This window comes from Poromitra crassiceps (assembly GCF_964638095.1).
Source record: "Poromitra crassiceps genome assembly, chromosome: 15".
In the NCBI taxonomy this organism is placed as follows: domain Eukaryota; kingdom Metazoa; phylum Chordata; class Actinopteri; order Beryciformes; family Melamphaidae; genus Poromitra; species Poromitra crassiceps.
In genome coordinates this window covers 13,655,051-13,671,632 of record NC_139634.1, presented here as the reverse complement: position 1 = coordinate 13,671,632, position 16,582 = coordinate 13,655,051, and the positions used below count along the sequence as shown (strand labels likewise).

Genomic DNA, 16,582 nt, shown 5'->3' with positions numbered 1-16,582 from the left:
TCTGCTTATGTTAGACGTCCTGTGTGAACAAAGGCTAAAGCCAAGTCCTAATCTTAAACTAACTTTACCTATAAGCCCTTACCCATCTCTAAACATCATCCTAATTCTAAATTTAGCCCATACCCTCTAGTAAGCCTTACCCTAATCTAATCTTAATTCTAAAACCCTTAAAGGAGAATTTCGGTTTTTTTTAACCTGGACCCATCTCCTGGCATTAATTATGATTTGACCACTCACCAAGTGATGTCCGCGGCGTTTCTGGCCGTCCTAGCGTTGTTTTGAGATCAATAGCGTCCAAGTCAGTTGTAAAATGGAGCTGATTTGGGGCCAAGTGTGAGCCTGTCTTTCCTGCATCTAAATAGCTATTTTTATTCCCGTTTTCCCCAAATATCGTCATAATCTGATCCCTCAACATCCACCACAGTGATATTTCGCCCCAGGCCATTTCCTGGAGTCGCACAGGGATCAAATTACCTCAAACGTGATCTCGGTCACCAAGTCTCGTGAAGTCCCGCGATACTTTCCTGCCGACTGGCCAACGACAGGTAGGACGCTTTGCGGTGGTGGTTTTAGCGTAACCTATGTGGGGTTTGGCATAACCTTCGTTATTTCGAATCCCACATAGGTTACGCCAAACCCCACATAGGTTACGCTAAAACCACCACCGCAAAGCGTCCTACCTGTCGTTGGCCAGTCGGCAGGAAAGTATCGCGGGACTTCACGAGACTTGGTGACCGAGATCACGTTTGAGGTAATTTGATCCCTGTGCGACTCCAGGAAATGGCCTGGGGGGAAATATCACTGTGGTGGATGTTGAGGGATCAGATTATGACGATATTGGGGGAAAACGGGAATAAAAATAGCTATTTAGATGCAGGAAAGACAGGCTCACACTTGGCCCCAAATCAGCTCCATTTTACAACTGACTTGGACGCTATTGATCTCAAAACAACGCTAGGACGGCCAGAAACGCCGCGGACATCATTGGGTGAGTGGTCAAATCATAATTAATGCCAGGAGATGGGTCCAGGTTAAAAAAAACCAAAATTCTCCTTTAACCCAGTAAACTTAATTCTATTCTAATCTTTACCCTAAACCTGTCCTCACCCTATAGCCCCTTAAAGAAGTGAGGATCAGCCCAAATTACCTCATTTTGCAAAAAATGACCTCACTCTGGATCTCACAAGGATAGAGGAACAAGAATACACTCTTTTCTCTCTCTCTCTCTCTCTCTCTCTCTCTCTCTCTCTCTCTCTCTCTCTCTCTCTCTCTCTCTCTCTCTCCGTCCCTCTCTCTCCCTGTGTTCAAAGGCGGTCAGCCGGGGGGTCAGCAGTATTTTTACACTGTGAAGTGTGGCGTTGAAGTGGCCCCTCTGAGACCCAGAACAAGCCTGCCCTCTCGCCCTCCTTGGCTCTCACCCTCTCTCCTCTCCCTGCTCTCTCTCTCTCTTCTTCTCCTCCTCCTCCTCCTCTCTGTTTTTATGTCTCTCACCGGCTTTCTTTCTCTTTTGTTTTTCTTCTCTCAGCGTTATGACTCCCTCTCCTCCTCCTCTCTGCTCTCACTTTCCATCTGTGCCGTCGCTGCACTTTTATTTCTACGTCTCTCTAGCGGCCAATCTGCTGCTCGCCTCTGTACCAACCTAAACATGCACGTCCCTCCATCCCTCCATCACTATTACTCCTTCTCCTCTTTATCCAATTCATCTCATTTCACTTTGACAGTTCAGTTCATTATAAATCAGTTGGGCTCGGTTCCATTCATTTAAGTTTCACGGCACTTTGCTCTGTCTGTCTCTGTCTGTTTTCTCCATATTCAGTTCAGTCCAACTCAGTTTGGCTTGGCTCGGCTCAGTTCAGATCAGTTTGAATCAGTTCAGTATAGTTTAGTTCCATTCATTTTAGTTCAAATTGCAGTCTTTCTTTAGGCTCCATTTTCCCAGTCTCCCCTGTATCCAGTTCAATTTTAAATTTGGCAAAAAAACACTGAGAGTCTGTTCAGCTACTGAGAGGTCCTTCTGGTAGGCAGTCAAGTGGGTTCTGGTTCTGGTAGGCAGTCAAGTGGGTTCTGGTTCTGGTAGGCAGTCAAGTGGGTATCCGAGGCATGATGATTTTGAGGGTAAACATTCTTGCTTGCAACATGGATGATCAGGAAAGACAAGGACAACATCAACATGGACAGCTGTCCTATTCAAAATGAATTAAGTGATGAGGATAATAATAATAATAATAATAATAATAATAATAATAATAATAATAATAATAATAATAATAATAATAATAATATGATAGAGAGACAGAAGCTGTGAATAAATTGATTGCCTCGCGCTTGAAGCCTCCCCATTGTCTTTCCCTTAAAGCCTGGGTTCTAGTGTATCTGTATATACAGTAGTGTACCTACCTATATACAGCCCGGGTACTGTACATGGTGCAAAGGAGTCAACCATAGAAATGTGGAAATTAGTTGCTGTGAACCAATGGATGGGGGGGGGGTGTTTTTGTTTTTAATTTCGGTTTTTTATGTTTGTTTATTAGTGGCCGGGCCAGCGAAGCGGCAGGGCCACTTATTGTATTTGCCTGTATTATTATTTATTTTTTTCTTCCTCCCGGGAAGTTCGACTTCCCATGGATGAAAACTAACCAAACTTTGCACAAAGGTCCAGTCCCATGCCAAACGCCTTTGACACAAATTTGGGGCCAATAGTCCTAACGGTGGCACGACAGCGACCGTCTAAAGTTTAAAACTTATAAAAAATCAGCCATACGTGCTACGGCTTTGCAACTTTCACCGAAATGTGCGCCTAAATGAGGGGAAACTTTTGTACAATGCAACCTATGGCCAATTATGAAGTCTAAAGACCGCAAAACTGCAAAAACTGCAAAAACGAATTAAACGCTACTTCTCCCACATTTTTGTCAAACGACACCAGACTTCAGTATCTGCATCGTTAGACTGTTCTACACAAAAGTATCAAACCAGATTTTCGATCGGTCAAAAATTGAGCCCACAGTGCATCAAAACGTTGAATTCTGGCCCCGTGTATAGCCTAATTACCTTAATTACCTTTGGCAATTAGGTTGTATTTGTGATGTCATCAGTCAGTCAAGCAATTGTGATGCCATCACTGATGTCACTCGAGCAATTGTGATGTCATAATACCTTAAAGCCTTGAGACTTGCCCAGCCACGACCCATTGCTGCGCAGCAGCCACTTTTTTGGCACGTAATAACCCCCACAATTTCTGCGCCACATAGACATGTCCGAACTCAAAACATGCGGCTTATTGAGGACAGGTGTGCTATGACTTTTCTAAGGGTTTGGTCAAGCGGTTTGGCACTTCTTTTGAATGGACCCAGACCCGGCCGGGTCCGGGTCGGAACCTCGGGTATTCGGGGGTTCGGGCATACCCGAAGACCTCTAGCTCAAAGCCTTGAGACTTGCCCGGCCACGACCCATTGCTCCCCATTGTCTTTCCCTTAAAGCCTGGGTTCTAGTGTATCTGTATATACAGTAGTGTACCTACCTACAGTATATACAGCCCGGGTACTGTACATGGTGCAAAGGAGTCAACCATAGAAATGTGGAAATTAGTTGCTGTGAACCAATGGATGGGGGGGGGGGGTGTTTTGTTTTTAATTTCGGTTTTTTATGTTTGTTTATTATTGTTTGTTTTTTCTTCCTTTTCGTGGCCTATATTTCTCTCTTTGGCACACTGACTGTATACATTACATTGTTGTTTCATTGTCCATTGTTGTTTTCATTGTTACCTGTTATGAGACTTATGAGATTGTTAGTAAAATAAATTATTTGATCACAAACAAATAGGACAGAGGCAGAAATAAGACAGACGCCCAGCAAAATAACATTACTCACTACTCAACACAAGTGAGCTAAAAACAGAGAGATCTGATTTAAAAAGAGTTCTCTATCTAATAATTTCAGTTGAATTGCCTCCAATCAGCAATCCCTGTCCAGTCATCATCAAATGAAAACATTGCCAAAGCATCCAAATAAAAGAGCACTATCTCACCTCTCTCCTCTTCTCCATCTCTCTCACTCTATTTCCCTCCCTCTCTCTCTCTCTCTCTCTCGACCTGGTTAAATAAAGGTCTCTCTCTCGACTCTATTGACTTTTGTCTGGTCACAGTTCAGCTGTAGTCCAGTAGCCTTTTTTTCAGACCCGGGGCCCAGCGGACTTAAAAGCCTTCTGGGTCTGTTTGTTTTGTCCCCCTGCCCAGCTTCGGCTCGGTCGGCAGGGAGTTATATTCCGCTGAGTAATGCTGCCATAGACGAAATACCTCCGGATCTGAGCGCGCGGAGCCGTCACATAACTCTCCCCCTGTTTGTTTACCCAGAGCTGGAATAATAACCGTGTCCGAAGAAGCAGGCGGAACTGTAGTAGTTTTGCCGTGATTTATCACCCCGGTTGATGGCTATCTGCGGCGGCGAGAACATGGGGGCTGTAAAATCAAGCGCTCCTGTGAACGATTTTCTCTCCTCCCTCCCTCCCCCACCGACCGGGCTCTGTTTTGTTTCTTTGATCTGTTTTCACTGCTTGCTGATTGTTATGCTTTGTAAGGAGGGATATGCGTGTATGAATGGATGTATTGGGGGTTAGGTTAAATAATTGTGTACTTACCTTGTGCTGGATATGAATGGATGCATGGGGCTAGGATAGGTTAAATAACTGTCTAGCCATTTTATTCATTTGTATAGAGGAATACATGGATCTATGAGTGGCTGAAGGAGGTTAGGTCACATAATTGTCTGGCCTTTTTTGTAAGATTCTATGTATGAAGGGGTGTGTTTGAATAGATGTATGAGGTTAAGTTCAACAATTGTCTGTCCCTTTTATGCTTTGAAAGGAAGGATCTGTGTATGAATGGATGTGCGGGGAAATGTTAAGTTACGATCTGACTTTTTATGAGTTGTTTGGAGGGATATGAATTTATAGCCCTGTTCTGTTAAAAACCGGTCCCGGTTACAGAAATACTGGACTATATAGTGCGTTCGCCATTTTGTACTTCTCATCTGTTAATTTGATTTACTATTAGTCCACTATAAAATACCCACAATGCACTACAATTTCTAGTGAACAGAGAATGTACCCTACATTTTCTCCCATATACCACAATGCAATGCTGTTGTGTTTACCAATACCGAAGGAGAAGAAGAGTGAAGTAGTGTACGAAACTGGTTTGATTGTTCCCCATATAGTTCACTATATGATAAACACTGCATTATAGTTCACTATGTGATAAACACTGCATTATAGCTCACTATATGATAAACACTGCATTATAGTTCACTATGTGATAAACACTGCATTATAGTTCACTATATGATAAACACTGCATATAGTTCACTATATGATCAACACTGCATTATAGTTCACTATAATGATAAACACGGCATAGAAAGGCTTACAAACATGGAGGGAAAGATGCTAGTTCAGTGGAAAATCAGAAACCTGAGTGTGTTTGCATGCGTCGAGGAAGTGACTCAAAAATATATCTCAAACAAAACAATTACGTGTATTGCAGCTAATTACATTGTATATACGAAAAGGCACGCTGCCATATGTTGTTACAGCACAACATGGGATTCCTGGCACGCACGGCCTCAGGTGATGATCTCAGCCTGTCTGCTGCTCTTCACCCTGCAAAATCATCTCCAGCTTGTCCCTCTCCAGCTTGTCCCTCTCCAGCTTGTCCCTCTCCAGCATGTCCCTCTGCAGCTTGTCCCTCTCCAGCTTGTCCCTCTCCATCATGTCCCTCTCCAGCTTGTCCCTCTCCAGCATGTCCCTCTGCAGCTTGTCCCTCTCCAGCTTGTCCCTCTCCAGCATGTCCCTCTCCAGCTTGTCCCTCTCCATCATGTCCCTCTCCATCATGCCCCTCTCCAGCATGTCCCTCTCCATCATGTCCCTCTCCAGCATGTCCCTCTCCAGCATGTCCCTCTCCAGCATGTCCCTCTCCAGCTTGTCCCTCTCCATCATGTCCCTCTCCAGCATGTCCCTCTCCAGCTTGTCCCTCTCCAGCATGTCCCTCTCCAGCTTGTCCCTCTCCAGCATGTCCCTTTCCAGCTTGTCCCTCTGCAGCTTGTCCCTTTCCAGCTTGTCCCTCTGCAGCTTGTCCCTCTCCAGCTTGTCCCTCTCCAGCATGTCCCTCTCCAGCTTGAGCTCCAGGAGTGAGCTGACCCAGGTTCGAATCCGAGCCGTGGTCCTCCAGCATGTCATCCCCTCTCTCTCTAACATATCCATATTGTTTTCCATTGGAAGTGAAATAATCTCACACAATTGGCAGATGTGTCACTTTTTTATAAGAAAAACAAGATTTTTAGATTCAATACTAGCTAAAAATTACTTGTTAAAGTGGGTTATTTTCTTTTTTTCTTTTTTTGCTGTGCTATGTGGACTGTAGAACTGCTACATCCATCTGAAAGGTTAATGTCATTGACCAAGCTAATAATTCCAGCCTGTGAGTTTGCGTTTTGACTAATATTACTTAAAAGAGAAGATAAAATATGATAATATGAATTGTATTCTTCTCCAAAGGACATTTGGTCATTGCAACAAAGCATGGACATGTATGACAGATTTACAGGACATGAGCAAAATCATGCAAATAAGAATGCAACTGTTTAAAACAAACAAGAAAATAAAAAATAATAAGAACAAAGGTTACTCTCCTGCAAGGTCAAAGTAAAACAGTCAACCCTCCCTCAGATCACATGTCTTTGATGGTGCCTCTAATAAAAGTGCCTCATAAGAATCTCTGATGAATTCTACGCTCTTTTCATTTCATTCTGCTCTGAAGAACAGAACACTGCTGTAAATATAAAAGCCTTCTGTAAACCATTTATCTCTCCCAATAACTTCTTTCATTATTTTCCCCGCCCTTCCTCTCTTCCCATCTGCCGTTCGGCTGCGTTTCGCCCTGCTGGTTAAGAGTGTGTGTGTGTGTGTGTGTGTGTGTGTGTGTGTGTGTGTGTGTGTGTGTGTGTGTGTGTGTGTGTGTGTGTGTGTGTGTGTGTGTGTGTGTGTGTGTGTGTGTGTGTGTGTGTGTGTGTGTGTGTGTGTGTGTGTGTGCGTGTGCGTGTGCATGTGTGCGCGTGTGCGTGTACATGTGTGTGTGTGCACGAACTTCTCGCAAATGATTTATCTCTTTACTTTACATTGACATGTTAGGATGTTAGCTGACATCCTTATCCAGAGTGACTTATACTGCATAATATATATATATATATTTTTATATACGGTGTGTATATATATATATATATATATATATATATATGCAACAGTACAATAAACTTCATTTCATCATTTCAACTACCGTAAATCAAACGATAGTAACAAGAGCCAGAATCAGGGCCTGCTTGTCCCGGTTATTTTCTAATATCAATCACCTTTTCTCTCCCTGCCCTCCCCCCCTGCTCTCTTCTCCTCTCTCCTCTCTCCTCTCTCTCCACTCACAGTGCGCCCGCGCTTCACCCAGCCGGCGAAGATGAGGAAGCGCGTGATGGCCCGGCCGGTGGGCAGCTCGGTGCGGCTGAAGTGCGCGGCCAGCGGGAACCCGCGGCCCGACATCGTGTGGCTGAAGGACAGCCGCCCGCTGGCCGGGGAGGGGGCGGGCACAGCGGGGGGGGGAGGAGGAGCCGGGGGGGCGGGGAGGAAGAAGAAGTGGACTCTGAGTCTGAAGAACCTGACGCCGGAGCACAGCGGCAGGTACACCTGCCACGTCTCCAACAGAGCGGGGGAGATCAACGCCACCTACAAAGTGGAAGTCATACGTGAGTCGCAACTCCATGAGAACTCTTTTGTATCTGGTTGTTAGGGATGGGATGATATCGAAATTGAATATATCGGCAATGCAAAAAAGTGACAGTACCTGTCGTAGGGCAGAAGAGTGCATCGCAATATTAGCTACGTTTTATTCTGCTGTAGTACTCACAAATGAGACGGCTTGACCATCACAAACTCACAAGCTCTCTATCAACGTTACATTATTTGTTCTTTGTAACGACATTTTGAAGTTGTTTATATTCTAGCAAGCCAATGCTACCGTAGAATGCTCAGAAATAAACATCAAGAGTTTGAAGCCCTACCAGCTGCAGGGTTGCTATTCTGTAGCTGAGCCTGAAATGTGACCGTTGACCTCTCTGGAGGAAGGCAAGTCAACAGAAGATCAATAAATTATCACGTTATTTTTTCAAGATTCAAAAAACTTGAATGTCCCTGAGGGGGCAATTTGCTTTGCAGACACGTAGTCCGACACAGTACATACAGCAATACATCTTACACAACACAGCATAAGATCCATCTCCTACAGTACACTGTCACCATGACATGAGTCATCTCCTACAGTACACTGTCACCATGACATGAGTCATGACATGAGTCATCTCCTACAGTACACTGTCACCATGACATGAGTCATCTCATACAGTACACTGTCACCATGACATGAGTCATGACATGAGTCATCTCCTACAGTACACTGTCACCATGACATGAGTCATGACATGAGTCATCTCCTACAGTACACTGTCACCATGACATGAGTCATCTCCTACAGTACACTGTCACCATGACATGAGTCATGACATGAGTCATCTCCTACAGTACACTGTCACCATGACATGAGTCATCTCATACAGTACACTGTCACCATGACATGAGTCATGACATGAGTCATCTCCTACAGTACACTGTCACCATGACATGAGTCATCTCCTACAGTACACTGTCACCATGACATGAGTCATCTCCTACAGTACACTGTCACCATGACATGAGTCATGACATGAGTCATCTCCTACAGTACACTGTCACCATGACATGAGTCATCTCATACAGTACACTGTCACCATGACATGAGTCATCTCCTACAGTACACTGTCACCATGACACGAGTCATCTCCTACAGTACACTGTCACCATGACATGAGTCATGACATGAGTCATCTCCTACAGTACACTGTCACCATGACATGAGTAATCTCCTACAGTACACTGTCACCATGACACGAGTCATCTCCTACAGTACACTGTCACCATGACATGAGTCATCTCATACAGTACACTGTCACCATGACATGAGTCATCTCCTACAGTACACTGTCACCATGACACGAGTCATCTCCTACAGTACACTGTCACCATGACATGAGTCATCTCCTACAGTACACTGTCACTATGACATGAGTCATGACATGAGTCATCTCCTACAAGTACACTGTCACCATGACATCAGTCATGACATGAGTCATCTCCTACAGTACACTGTCACCATGTCATGAGTCATGACATGAGTCAACTCCTACAGTACACTGTCACCATGACATGAGTCATCTCCTACAGTACACTGTCACCATGACATGAGTCATGACATGAGTCATCTCCTACAGTACACTGTCACCATGACATGAGTCTTCTCCTACAGTACACTGTCACCATGACATGAGTCATCTCCTACAGTACACTGTCACCATGACATCAGTCATGACATGAGTCATCTCCTACAGTACACTGTCACCATGACATCAGTCATGACATGAGTCATCTCCTACAGTACACTGTCACCATGACATGAGTCATGACATGAGTCAACTCCTACAGTACACTGTCACCATGACATGAGTCATCTCCTACAGTACACTGTCACCATGACATGAGTCATGACATGAGTCATCTCCTACAAGTACACTGTCACCATGACATCAGTCATGACATGAGTCATCTCCTACAGTACACTGTCACCATGACATGAGTCATCTCCTACAGTACACTGTCACCATGACATGAGTCATCTCCTACAGTACACTGTCACCATGACATGAGTCATGACATGAGTCATCTCCTACAGTACACTGTCACCATGACATCAGTCATGACATGAGTCAGCTCCTACAGTACACTGTCACCATGACATGAGTCATCTCCTACAGTACACTGTCACCATGACATCAGTCATGACATGAGTCATCTCCTACAGTACACTGTCACCATGACATCAGTCATGACATGAGTCATCTCCTACAGTACACTGTCACCATGACATGAGTCATGGAAAAAGAAGAGACCCGCTGACATCTGCGTGTGTGGTTTGTTTAAAAACCTAATAGCAGATGGAAAAAAGGACAAACTGAATCTATTAGTACGTTTGGAGAGAGTAAACCTCCACCCTGATGGAAGCATCTGGAACTCAGCATGTAAAGGATGTTGAGGGTTAGGCTGTGCCTGTGAGCTGACCCTCACGTCATACAGGTGGTGTGCTGAAGGTATTTTACATATTACTGTAAACGTCTCATTTGAATGGAAGGCCTGTGTGAGTCAAATTACTTTTGAGTTGAGTAACAAACAAAGTAAAACATATCTGTAAAAATGGGGATGTATGTGGAAATGTGTTTGATGTTTCAGGTATTGTATTGTGAAAACAGGCTTTGGAAGTTACAGGAGGTACAGAGCCCACGTTCAGCCAGGCGCTAGATAATGAGTCATGTGAAGAGTTAAGCTGCACGCTCTTCTTTCACGTCACTGGTGTTTATTGATCGCTGGTCTCATCAATAAACGTCAGCGAAGCGAAGCGAGGGAGGAATGTGGAGTTTGGAGTTTGGAAGGTGAGCTCGCTGTGGTTTAGCTCTAAAAAAGGCTTCGTTTGACTGTTGAAAGCAGGATGCGTGCTGCCATGACTCGTGCTGCCATGACTCGTGCTGCCATGACTCGTGAGTGTGTTGAGAGTTTTGATGTATTAGGTTGCATTTGAAGGCAACAAAAGCTGTTTGGAGATTGGTTGATTTAATATTGAGCTGGCCGGTGTTGACTCGGTGTGTGTGTGTGTGTGTGCGTGCGTGTGTGCGTATGCATGTGTGTGTGTGTGTGTGCAATGCATGCTCATGTGTGTGTGTGTGTGTGTGTGTGTGTCTGTGAGTGCGTGCGTGCGTGCGTGCGTGCATGTGTGTGTGTGTGAGTGTGTGTGTGTGAGTGCGTGCATGTGTGCGTGTGTGTGTGTGTGTGTGTGTGTGTTGAAGTGTGTGCTTCTGAGTGTGATAGCCTCAGACCGGCTCCTCTCTCTTTACTTGGCACATCTGTTGTACATTAAACTACAGCTGTAGCCTTTCCTCAAAGACACATGTTTCCACGCGCACACACACACACACACACACACACACACACACACACACACGTACGCACGCACACACGCACGCACGCACACACACGGGAAGGAAGTAAATCAAGCTGCTGCTCGCTCATGTCAAATGTGACATTTTCTCTATCGGTAGAGATCCACTCAGCTGTCAGTCATTTCCAGCTGTTAGAAAGAAAGAGGAGTAGAAAAAAGAGGGAATGGAGTGCGAGAAAGAACAGTAGTCGTCTACAACTCTGTCTAGTGGAACCCAAGAAGTCTGTTAAACTCACTGAGAAATGATTCATTGCTTTCCAGTTTCCTCAATTTAGCCCACACCTAAACTAGGTAAACAAGACACCTACTTCCATAGTCACAGATGGCTTTGCATGTGCTTGACTGGTAGTGTGAGCGTCTACCAGCTTGAGCCTGGACAATCATCTTCAGTAAGAGACACACAGTAAATGCATATTATCCTGCATTTAGCCAGCCCACGTGAGTGTGTTCTGACCACCTAAATACCACCTGCATGAAAAATGGAACTCCAGAGATTCCAATAGCCGGGCCGTGCGTTCCCTCTGCACGTCATTTTAGGTAGCAATGTTTAACAGATGACTTCGGTACGTGCTGGTTCTGGCTCTTGTTGCTCGGCGACTATTGAAAACACGTTTTAGAGTTGAACTTTGTGAAACGTATAGCACCCTGCGCTCGCAGTGCTGAGAACACGATAAGCACTGTCTGTCTGTCACACTCAACAGTGCCACAGTCTTTTCCATTGAAATCCACACAGAAAAAAAGAAGGCTGGCGCTGCCAGATGGAGGAAACGTAGCACTGCTCGTGCCCGCAAAGATGCTAAAGTACTCTTAAGCGAGTCTTAAACCTTTATCCCAAACGTAGCCAGCAGCTTCACCACTTAAATCTCCCCAAAAGCCAGGGAAACCTGTGGAAGCTGTGGTCCTACTGTACATGAAAAGCCTCCCATAACACAACACAGACTGAGGAGGCTTGTTCACTTCTCATGTTCTTCTGGCTGTGCTTCAGAAACATATCCAAGATGAACGGGTTCAAACAGCTGATTGTCAAAAAGGTTAAAAAAAACGGATCTGGATTTTTCGCTTTGCCAGTTAGACTCGCGTGAGAAGATTGCGAGGAAAGGTACTAAAAAAAGACGCTATTGAGTTTCTCGGGCAGGTGTGTTTATTCTGCTGTATAAACTGTAGAAGAAAAGGCTGACTTTAGAGATACGCGCTCTGATTGTGTTTCTTCAGTACAGAGGGAGGATGTGACCCTGAACACGGCCCATACTGTGCGAGTAATGCTTTCTCTCAGTGCTTCCTCTCTCTTCTTCCATTCACTTCAAATCAACTGAAAAGTGATTTCCTGCAGAGGTGCAGAATGACAATAGATTTATTGCTTAGCTTTCTTTTTGGAATTGGAGCTGATAGTTGCGGACGGCAGAATTTAGTTGCAAGACTTTGGCGTAGCTGTTGTCATGTTGATATATTGAGAAAATGCTTTCAGGGCCGATAATTTACTCAAACGTGAAGCCAGGTGAAGTTTTGTTGTTGCGCTGATTTGTTGTTGCGCTTTAAGCAGTCTGTTGCAAAATATTGAGGATTAAGAGGATTATTCATATTAAACTGACTGAAAGATGAAAATTCAATCTGACAGGTTTACAAAATACAACAAACAGGTTTACAAAGAGGTAAAGTGAATGGAAAGTGGACTTAATTACTTAAATTAATGATTAAATATACCTGTACTGTCTCTTTTTCCGTCTGTCTGTTTGTCTGTCTGTCTGCCTGTGTATGTCTGTATCTCTCTCTCTCTCTCACTCTCTCTCTCTCTCTCTCTCTCTCTCTCTCTCTCTCTCTCTCTCTCTCTCTCTCTATCTTTCTTTCTTTTCTCCCCATATGCAGAGCGTACCAACTCCAAACCCATTCTGACTGGCACCCACCCAGTCAATACCACTGTGGATTATGGGGGAACCACGTCCTTCCAGTGCAAAGTCCGCAGTGACGTCAAACCGGTCATCCAGTGGCTTAAAAGGGTCGAGACGGGCGAGGAGAACAAATACAACTCCACCTTCGAGGTGCGCACATGCACATAAGCACACAAGTCTTTTATCACCATTTTCACAATTGCTCTGGCAAAACATTCACAGTTTCCTTTACACTTTTCCTTGATCTGATCTGATCCGATCAAAGGTCGGGGACCACCGGTTCGTGGTCCTGCCCACGGGGGAGGTGTGGTCACGTCCCGACGGGTCGTACCTCAACAAGCTGCTGATAACCAGAGCCAAGGAGGAGGATGCCGGCATGTACATCTGTCTGGGAGCCAATACTATGGGCTACAGCTTCAGGAGCGCCTATCTCACCGTGCTACCAGGTGGGTCAATGGAAGGAGACAGACAGAGAAATGTTGATGTCTGTGTTAATGCCTACATACAATTTATCTCTGGCTAACCAGTGTGTGTTACGTCACTCGAAATAATTTATTGTTCATTATATTATTGATAAAAACATAGTACATTGCTTTGACATCTGGGCAAATGATCTTCTCTTACTTTTGATTGGTTTTTCTTCCAATTTCTTTCTTTAATTTCTCATCTCTTTCTCCACCGCACAGACCTGAAGCCCCACATCAACCCTGTTCCCACGGCGACAACCCCCAGCCTCCCGTGGCCAGTCATCATCGGCATCCCAGCGGGCGTGGCCTTCATCTTAGGCACCGCCCTCCTCTGGTTCTGCCAATCAAAACGCACCTGCTCCACCTCCTCCTCTTCCTCCTCCTCCGCTCTGCCCGCCCCCCAGCGTCCGCCGGCGGCCAATCGCGACCGAGCCTGCCCGCCGCTCCCTCCGCAACCGGCCAATGGCGATAAAGACTGCCTTTCTTACGAGGACTACGTGGCCCATCAGCAGCAGCTGCTCCTAGCTCAGGGCGGCGCGGGATTGGCTCCCAAGGTCTACCCCAAGATCTACACGGACATACACACGCACACGCACTCGCACGTGGACGGGAAAGTGCACCAGCACCAGCACATTCACTACCAGTGTTAGCATCGAGGCTAGCTGTTAGCTGTTTTCCACATTCAACATAGCTCTGAGAAACTTTCTGCTACATATCAGCATGTTACTGTGCACAGACTCAGTCGCAAAAGCCTGCATGGAGTTACTGTATTTACATGGACTCATTCAGGATACAAACAATGAAGAATGTAAAGAAAGAGAAGACGCAAGTGGATCACCAAGAACATTATTGCAGCCAATCAGTTGAAATCTATCAAACAAACAAAAAAGAAAAAATCCCCAAAGATGCCCTTTTTGGGAACTTTTTTTTTAAAGGCGATCTCTTGCGTCGATCCGTAAATCTCACCGCGTTTCCCTTGAAGGTCTCCTGTGTGAACCCGACATCTTCAAAGTGACCTGACAGCTTTGGCTCCCGTGTAACCCCCGAGCATGCTCAATGAGATTTATCTCCGTCTGCTGTTTTAAGTACCTTGGACACAACTACAACCGCCTCAGCAATAAAACAAACACGGCATACTTAACTGACCTTACAAGGATCCAAATATATTCATGTATATAATGGAATATGATTATGGCATTAACGTTTTAGGAGGCTACTTCATCCAGAGTGACCTATAAAGAACAATATAGCGTGTATGTACTGTGATAGCTTATATTCAGAGTATATCTCAGGCGTCAGCCCAACTGAGCCACATGAACCACAGATCAAGACAAGCTCACACCAGAGGGCTTCTGTGTTTTGCTATTGAACACTGTCCAGCTGCTATCTGGGTGCTGTATGAAAAACACTTCATGTCAAACTGAGCTTATGAACTTAGACAGCATCATCGGTTTTCCTGGATCTCTTTTAGTAGATTATTTTTGGCGCCGACTGCAGCGTGACTGAAATGGAAAAGCAATGTTACGACCCAGCGGGCTTCTCCAGAAATGACTCTGTTTTTGCTGCCGGGTTGCAGAAGTAATGGTTAGGTCTATTAGGACCTGTGCGATGAGTGAATGTACTGACAGGTCCTGTCTCGTGGCAAACCTCCTTACTTCCCTGAGACTGGTGGCATTTCCCGTTTCATATCATCTCCTTTTTCACCGTCGTTTGATGCTCGCTGACTTTGGAAGAGACGGGGGTGAGACGCATCAAGGATATCCAATCTCCTCATGTCAGATCCTCGCCCTCCCCAGCCAACAACGCAAAGGGATTGTCAACGATGCCTTGGTCTAAAAATGGTGCCTTGTAGAAATTGTTCCCAGATTTCACGGATTGCCTTCGGATGGTTGGATATGTAACGGATTCTTGTTAATCTGTTATGAGATTTGGTGGGCTGGCAGGAGACACTTTCAGCGTACATTTGGTAACATAAGAAACTAAAAGACGTAGCCCCCCCCAGCTCTCTTCACTCCCAAGTTGGAGGCAATCGACTCAAACATCTCTTTGAGTGGTCCAACAGAGACACTTTGTGAGGGATGTAAGTGAACAGGGATTGCATGGGCTCTGTTCTCCTCTACCGACAAATTTGTTACCAGGCAAAGGACCTCTGGAGACATTTGTTGTCTCTTGTATTTGCATGTGAAGAAGACAAGTTTTGGAAAAGGCCTGCAGCCTTCACACCTATAGGACCTGTTCTGAAATCTCAAAAAATCGAAAGATGCTGAAAAGTTATATGATGGTGATGCAGCTTATTTGAACTGAAATTACTATCAGTATTGTTGTTTTTATCAACACTTAGAGCCATATCGTGGAGAAAGTCATTTCAGTTTGATGATGAGCCAACATGGCAACACCCACTATGCTAAGCTATGAAATGCTTTGAGTGCTGCACATCGGCAGTCAATTCCAATCAATCACTGCTCGGTACATGAAAGCAAATGTCTGGGATGTTGGGTTCTGTATGTTTTGTTTCACTCACCAGTATCCATGCTTTCAGCAGGTGTGTTGCATTGACCCAGACCTCATGGAAAACCAGTCCCAACAGACCTTTTTATTGGACAGCCTGTTACAGCCGACTTTCTCTTCCTCCTTCGCTCTTGAATTCTCAGGTGGCCATCTTGTTCCTGTGTGTTGCTTATGAATCTGACCACTATATATATTAAAAAAAATGTCTAAAGTGAAATTCTGATATGCCCTCGACTGCTTCAAATTACAGCAATCTTTTAAAGGTACGCTCAGTGATGTAATCATGGAAAAAGATGGGTGACGCTGTCCAGAGATGTTTGCAAAAAGGGACAACTTGCAAAATTGCCATCTTCTCATTCATCCCTTCCAGCTCCTCCTATACAAACCTACTGTATAACAGCAAACCCATGCATCAAAGGAAACCTATATGCTTATTATAAGTAAATTATTGCAGTACAGTTCCGAAGGGCAAGCTCACGATACCGATGCACCACGCCTGACCATGACTTTAATTGACATGTCTTGGCTGTTGATTAAATATGGA

At 44.8% G+C, this 16,582-nt stretch overlaps 1 protein-coding gene across 1 annotated transcript in view; it reads left to right on the top strand.

Moving 5' to 3' along the window:
- The window catches only part of fgfrl1a (fibroblast growth factor receptor like 1a), a gene marked incomplete at its 3' end in the record, with an annotated part of 99,738 nt that extends 85,558 nt beyond the window's left edge, over window positions 1-14,180 (top strand). The window contains exons 5-8 of the mRNA XM_083651939.1: window positions 7,471-7,785; window positions 13,041-13,213; window positions 13,329-13,509; window positions 13,750-14,180. Coding sequence (XP_083508065.1) covers window positions 7,471-7,785; window positions 13,041-13,213; window positions 13,329-13,509; window positions 13,750-14,180 — 1,100 coding nt within the window. The remainder of the gene's footprint in view (window positions 1-7,470; window positions 7,786-13,040; window positions 13,214-13,328; window positions 13,510-13,749) is intronic.
- Between the last annotated feature and the right edge of the window lie 2,402 nt (window positions 14,181-16,582).